Genomic DNA, 7730 nt, shown 5'->3' on the forward strand with positions numbered 1-7730 from the left:
CGGTTCGTATAGATTCTTTCTTCTATTCACTTCGTGGATGGTCTCTATTAAATTAACCAGCATCTTTACATGGACTCACATTCCATGAACATTTTGTTATTTTAAATTTATATAAAATTAAACATTGAATTATTTAAAAAGAAGTCATGCATATTAAAAATTAAAGTCTTTTCATGTCCACCTAATTTTGTAATTTGTCAAACAACAACTACCAAGTAGTAATACTTTTATTGGAAAGGGTGTGTATATCTCTACTTCTCCTGCCCTCCGACTCCAACATACAGTGGAACTAGGAACATTATTGCATCAATGCAGGAGCAGTTTCCTTCTCTCAACAATATATTCATAGTTTATATTTTTACATGTTAAAAATATTTTACATACTTTCAAGGATTGGAACAGATACAACTACAAACAGCTCCATTACAAATCAATAAATAATATAGTTGGTAGTACAAGACTGATTATATAACAAACCACCTATATCAATACTGAATTAGTAAAACAAGGAAAGACCAATGTACAGTCTACACTTTTTCGAGGTTTGGAAATTTCGAAAAACTGAGGATCAATGACGTCTGATTCAGAGCAAGAAATCCATGAATCTGGAATACGGAAACAGTAATTCATCAGCGTAAATTTCGGCTGCTGTTGTATTTGCTTCATTAGAACAAGATGTTCTACTAGCATCAGAAGCAGGGTTGCTGTTGATGTTGGTTGGCTTTGGACAAAGAAAGAAGTTTCTGGACTCCAAGTTTGTTAACTTTTCCTCTGGCTTCAAGCCTGAACCACATAAACCAGACAGTGATTGGTTAGTTTACAAGAAAACATCACACTACTCAAATACAATATTGTGATTTGTGATATGAAACTAAATGACTCAACTTATAGGATGGTGATAACAGAAATTGCATGCTTCTATTGTGGAATTAATTGCAAAATGCATAGTTATAAAACACATATAGTGCCCTGGATTCCATGTAAAATTGCAAATATATACTAGATACATTCACCATTATCCAGACTCCGAAAGAGATCGAATTCTAGACTCAATAAATAATAAGTAGACACTTTACTTATAATAAAAAACTAGACACTTTAAATTTCAGCTATAAATTTGTTAATCGTCTGCTTAAAACGCTAGAATATGCCATCTTGTTGATATATCTGGCTAGTTTGTTGAGGACGTTTAAATCATGAAATTTCAACATAGGTATCATGAATGAATGAGAATGATGTTCTAATATGTTTTTGTATTGAAACTTTATTTTTATTTTCGTTAACTGAGTTGAAATACCATGAAACAAACGAAACAAACGAAACATCCAACACTACATCGGTGAAGTATCTATTGAATTAATATAGTTATACCAGAACCTGAAAACTCAATCAACCACTCATTATTACTTGCAAAATCTGGAACAATTAATGAATATAACGTTTAACAGAGAAACTACTATCCTTTGAAATCTACTAGCTGGGTAGGTGTCGAATAGTTTGGCTTTGGCTTCTTATAATTCAATGCTTGTGTTTTACATTCGTAAAAGGACAAAACTACAGGAACCATGCACTATCATGCGAGCCTAAACCTCGTTTTACACACGCCACGCACTGAAGCACAGGACAAAACCACGAGAACCATGCACTCTCATGTGAGCCTAAACCAGTGTGCGTGCCCAGAAGCAAAAATCAATCAAATAGCTACTCAGAAAGATAAAGAATCATCAAAGCCAAATATCACATAGAATTTTCGAATTTATTTGTTTACAGATCGCATTGAAACATTAATATTCGTGCAACCTTATGTTTGCTAATGCAATGCAACAGGAAAAACAAAATCAGAATTTGAGATAGAACTTACATTCAAGGTTGAACTGGGAATAATGAAGATCAAAACAGCGAGAATCCGTCTGCGTTAAGAAAGGCCGTCTTTTCTCCTTCAAGTAAACCTCAATGGCCGCCTTAATCAGATCACCCACCGTGTTTTCCACCGATATAATTACATGTACCGGTCCAAAACTCCTCTGAATATTAACGTTCAACAATAATTTCGTAAGCTTTTTATTCGAACTTGTTGGCGGACTAGTCTCACTGCGTAGTAGTTTCTTCGGAATCGTGACGGTCGTCCCTACACATTGATGATCGACATTGGATTCTGTACTGGATTCTATTAAATCTCGGGCGGTTAGCTCTTTACGATGGAATAAAGATTCGAGATGAAACATCATTGAAAATTATGAAAGACGATGAACAAGTAGTAATTAAGAGTGGAGAGTATGTATGTGCATGTGTAGGGTTAAAGGAGATGAAGATAGTTTATAAGTAAAACCTACTTAAAAACATCATCATCAATCTCATCAATCTTATATAGAGAACAGAATGAAATCCGAGATATCGTAGGATTGAGGGGATAATACGTACATGGTCTATCTCATTCTCGCTATCAGACGTGAGAAAGGAAATTTCCTAGAACGTGCCTAACGTTGTATTACAATTTATAATTTGAATTGTTTTATATGCTTTGCTAATTCAACAAAAAAACGCAAACAGATTTTCTTTTGGAAATCTGTACGTAAGCCTATTATCTTTGTTATCTTGTCCTCCTGGCAATTATTTCGATCTTCTTGGCGTATATTGGCAATTTGGCACCGCCGAGTAGGAGTGTACGCGGTTAGGTTTGGTACGGTTGTTAGGTCAAAATCGCACCAAATTAAGTATAGCGATTTTCTTTTATCTCCGACTTCAGTCGCATTTGCGGTTGTGGTTAATCGCAACATTTTCAACCGCATGATTGCGGTTGGTGCGGATCGACTTGCGATTCAATCATCAACTTTTACGATAAATGATAAATAAAAATAATTCATTACAATTATACTTATAAAATCTTAGAAATTTATAAAAATAAAATGTACTACAATAGTACAAGTAATTACTGCAAATTATATATGGTTGTTTCTGCGTTTAATTATATATTAGCCTATAACACATGCGATGCACGGATTGCTTTTAACATTCGATAGTTTTTAATAATATATTTTATAATATAATTTTTAATAGTTGAAAAATAAATTGAAGAATAGAATAAGTTATAACTATATATATTTTATAATAATTTGAGACTTGAATGAAAATAAATAATATAATATAATATGTTGTTCACAGGACCCGAGCCCTGAACCTGTAGAAATTGTTAAAATAAAGAATATAAAAGTTTAAATATAATAAGTTGTTGACGGAGTTCGAACTCTGAATCCATGAGAGCAGTTTAAATATTAATATAATAATATTTTATTATTGCATCCAACGGTTCTCATCTTTCTGACTTTAGATCTGACGATTGTTATTTGTCGTACCAAACAACTGTACCGAGCAACTGACTACCAAATAGAGGTTCCAAAACCCCAAACTCTTATCTTTTAATTTTTATATATGGCTGTTTCTGTTGGAAAATGTGGGTAGTAGTCCCACATTGTCAAGTCAATTTGAGTCATAGTTTGAGTGGACGAATGTCGCGTGCGCGCGACAAGTGATACTTAAGAATGTGTTCTCCTCCGCGAGAATTTTCCGAGACACTTTGAATCACTCAAAATGACTGTGAGATGGATGTGATATGATCATCCAAAGTTAGTCTCTTGGTTGTGAATTTTTTTGTAGAATAATGAAAGTCTAACACTGAATTTGCAAAGCAGAATGCATAGTTTTATATAGTAAAACATTTATGTAGTGTTCAAATGTGTTACTTATGTATTGTTCCAACACCTACGTGCGCGCAGGGGTGCAAATCTTGGGTTTTCGAGGGGCAATCCGAGGCTTGCGAAGCCTTTGAGCTTGCCCGCGTATGCGACGTGCGGATACAAATGTAGCAGAAAATTGGCCCGAACAATTACGGACTAATTTTATTGAATTTAATTTCCACTGGGTTTGGACTCTTAAATTCCTAATTCGTTTTTTATTACGAATTATTATAATTGATTTGGCGTAATAATAATCTGATTCAATTACATAATTGATTATTAATTAACGCGATTTATTTAATTACGCGTGAAGTAATGCACACGTTTCTCTCGAGCCAATATATTATCATATCAGGTTTAGGATTTATCATTCATTCGAAATATCCTACACAACCGCCTCCTAAACAAAACCCTACTATCTTCCGGTGATACTTGTACAACTCTGCTGCCAAATACTAACCGAGAAAACAATCAATTAGTACACAAAACTCAGAAAACAATCTTACTTTTTTTTCTTAAAAAAAGATATAACCGAAATTTAGATAGGGATGCAAATAAATTGAGTTAATATATTTGTGAGTTTGGTATATAAAATAACTAAATTTTGACAATACTATAAAAAACCGGATCTTTTGCTATCATCGTAACATCGATCGAGAGGAAACGAGGGCTAAATATAACGAAACGTTAAAAACAATACTCCCTCCGTCCCTCCCAAATGTTTACATTTGGGTGGGGCGCGGAGTTTAAGAAAAATGATAAAATAGTAGAGGAAAGTTAAAAAAGTGAGTAAAGTAGTGGGACCGATTAATATTATATGTATAAAGTGGGTATAGTGGAGAGAAGTAGTGGATGTAGTTATTTTAAAAATTATAAAAATCTTACTATTTTTGGAAAGTTTTGAAATGTAAATAATTGGATGGAACATCCAAAAAAGGAAAGTGTAAACAAATGGGAGGAACAGAAGGAGTACCAATTATAAAGTAAACACCAGCCACCGTTATTATTCGATCAATAAAGATGTTGTTTCTTGTAATGTCAATAATATACCTGAATATTGACTGACTTAATTCAATTTCAAGTAGATCGTACACATAATTTAATTAAGTTGAGCTCAAGATGTCAAGAACTCAACCAATAAATCTCATCAGTTGATTGCACTTTTATTGTTTACAAGTTATAAATCTAATATTGAAAATTTAATGTTTTTTTAACTTATTTGAAAATCCATTGAGAACATTTTTCACAATACATTTTATCAAGTACAATTTTGACATAATAATTAATGGATCAATTGAACTCGAAATTGATTTATTTCATCATTTTTGAACGCAAGCCTAAGAGCGTTCTTTTTTTAGTAAGATAGTTTAGATTTTTAGCACACTTTTATAGATGTGAGAACCAAAGATTACACTTGCTTAATTTCACACATTCTACCAATAATGTTGTTCGATCAAAGCAGAAGACAATTGTCTACATGTATAATTGAAAGAGTAACAAATGTTGATAATATAATTTGGCTCTTTCTCATGGTGTTCCTATAATTTGTCACAGTACTGTACATATTTATCAACCTTACTGTCTTTCTGATATCAAGGTGTTAGGTTATCCGCTGCTTGGTATGCACCCCATGATTTTCCACAGCTTTTTTGTTCTTCTTATAAATTTGTCTATTCTTCTAGTGATGAAGGCTGGGAGAAAAAGAAAGTGAGGTGGACGAGGACCGTTGTTAACACAAACAATGTCCTGGATAAACGAGGAAGATGCAGATTCTCCTGTCCTGGTACTACTGCTCTTTCGAAGATAGAAGCTCCTGCTACCTGCCTCCCCAATCATATCTGACTTATTTAAACCTGCAGAGTATAACAAAAGTGGTTAATTTTTTCTTTGCTTTGCTAGACAAAATTCAAGTACACTAGTCACAACTCAGATCAATGGTCTATAGCTAAATGCTTAACATAGAGCTTTAGCAGAAAAATAAAGAGAGAATTGCATTTTGCCCCCTTATATTTGACCAAAACTCAATTTTGTATACCTATTTTCATAAATTGCAGTTTGCATCCCTTACTTTGAAATCCGCTTCAACATGCACCCTTTTTGCCTAATTTTTTAGTCCAAATTGCTGTCTCCGACAATATATCTCATCTTTTTTCTTCAATAATAGATTATATATGTTGTTGAAGACAATAATTTGGGCAAAAAGATTGACAAAATTTGGCAAAAAAAGTGCAATTTGAAGCGGATTTCAAAGTAGGGGATGCAAACTGCAATTTATGAAAATAGGTATACAAAATTGATTTTTGGCTAAATATAAAGGTGCAAAATGCAATTCTGTCAAAAATAAACCAGCTACCAGGCAACAAATCATCACAACATGCTATGGATGGTTAAAGCTTAAAAATCTGCAGAGTTCACGCTGTCAATAAACTTATGCATTTCAAAATTTGGCCAATGTAGTCTCTGCTGTCAAGAATTATTATAACTGTAAAGCACGGGATTTTGATAACTGTTTGAGATGTAATGCTTACTTTGAAGGCTGAAATGTGAAGAATGCAACTCAAAACTTGATGCAGCATGTTTATCAAGATGAGGACTCCGGCCTTCTTCACCATACTTGTTCACCACAAGCCTTATCGTCTCTTCTACAGTCGATCCCAATTTCAGCATTGCCCGGACTGGTCCAGGACTTCCCTCAACTGTAACATTAACCACAACCTTCGCATCCCTGTTGTACCCCTGTTTCAATCCAAATTTTAATATAAGCACGCATAGCAGCGCTTACCAACAACGTGTCTTCATTTCATAACAAGTTCATCATAAACTTTGATCTGGTTTGGTGTTGGTTTAGCTATACTAAAATTCAAAGTTAAGCAAATTGCAAAAGTTACTTGAAGAAATAAATTTGTGATCCTAATTACCCTTATTATCAGATAATATTTTTTATTCATCATTAGCGGAATCAGAAATCAAGTTTGTTCTTTGTTTTAGTACAACGTAGATAAGGCGGATATTAAATGTATTTTGGTTTTTTTACTTATTATGTTATTTCACATATTCTCCCATTAAATTTTCATTAAATTTTCTTTAATGCGACAGATTCTTTATAAATAGAACATAACCCTTCTAATCTTACTTATATTCTACCAAAATTACTTTCACCAAATCAAATTAATAATCAGCCTAAAAAAACATAACATGGTACAACAAAACATAAAAGTTAAAACTATCACAAACTAAAAGTAACCAAAAAAAACCGAACCAAGTCAACAAATGTCCTAAAAAACATCCTACATATAAAAAATCGTTACCTCAAATTTTGGAGGAGATTGAACCAACGAGTTCTCCCCCGGACAAAATATATCCGCACAAGTCTGACCCCGGAAAATCACCAACTCCGACGTCGACGCCAAACTACGATGATCCTCGGTACGAGGATTATCATTAAATAAACTATTTCCAAGTAAAGGATCAGAGTTGCACCTCTTAAGAACATGCGACGATTTTAATATTCTACGTGGCCTAAGTGTAGTTGTGGAGCGGTAAGAAGATGAGGAAGATGGTTGTGGTAGTTTAGGTTTCCGGTTGGCCGGAAGTTTTTTCCGGTGATCTCTTAGTGACATGTATACGTGGAAGAAAAAAGTGGAATGCACGGAAATAAAGGAGAGGAGGAGGAGTGAAAACAAGGGAAATATGGTTTGGTTGGGGGTGAGGAGTAAAGTAGTGGATTGTTTGCGTTTAAAGGAAAGTTTGAATGATACGCATCACCTTTCACGCATGTCATTCATATTTTTAATTTTGTGTTATCAACATAATTAGAATTTATAATTAAACATACTCATGTCATGTATCACTTTATATTTGACAAGATTCAAACCTTTTAAAAAATAAATAAGTTATGTTTGTGTAAAATTTTAATAGCAACATTTTTTTACATAAATTTTATTTGACTATGCTAAATATTACTCTCCATTCTTTCTTAAGCTCTCGAAATAAAAA

General features: G+C 33.4%; 1 protein-coding gene across 1 annotated transcript; it reads right to left on the minus strand.

Moving 5' to 3' along the window:
* Positions 1 to 5165: 5165 nt before the first annotated feature.
* Positions 5166 to 7466, minus strand: LOC141682876 (uncharacterized protein At4g22758). Its single transcript, XM_074487563.1, has 3 exons — positions 7043 to 7466; positions 6263 to 6470; positions 5166 to 5587 (listed from the first exon to the last, which is right to left on the minus strand). The coding sequence occupies exons 1-3, from the start codon at positions 7352 to 7354 to the stop codon at positions 5340 to 5342; spliced, it is 768 nt and encodes a 255-aa protein (XP_074343664.1). The 5' UTR covers positions 7355 to 7466; the 3' UTR covers positions 5166 to 5339.
* Positions 7467 to 7730: the final 264 nt, after the last annotated feature.

This window comes from Apium graveolens, chromosome 9 (genome assembly GCF_009905375.1).
Source record: "Apium graveolens cultivar Ventura chromosome 9, ASM990537v1, whole genome shotgun sequence".
NCBI classification, from domain to species: Eukaryota; Viridiplantae; Streptophyta; class Magnoliopsida; order Apiales; family Apiaceae; genus Apium; species Apium graveolens.

Excerpts from the sequence above, each read along its gene's own strand:
- LOC141682876 (XM_074487563.1), bottom strand. The coding sequence starts at position 7,354 with ATGTCACTAAGAGATCACCGGAAAAAACTTCCGGCCAACCGGAAACCT. Across the intron at positions 6,471-7,042 it reads AATCTCCTCCAAAATTTGAG|GGGTACAACAGGGATGCGAA; the intron begins GTAACGATTTTT and ends GGATTGAAACAG. Across the intron at positions 5,588-6,262 it reads TTCACATTTCAGCCTTCAAA|GTTTAAATAAGTCAGATATG; the intron begins GTAAGCATTACA and ends TATACTCTGCAG.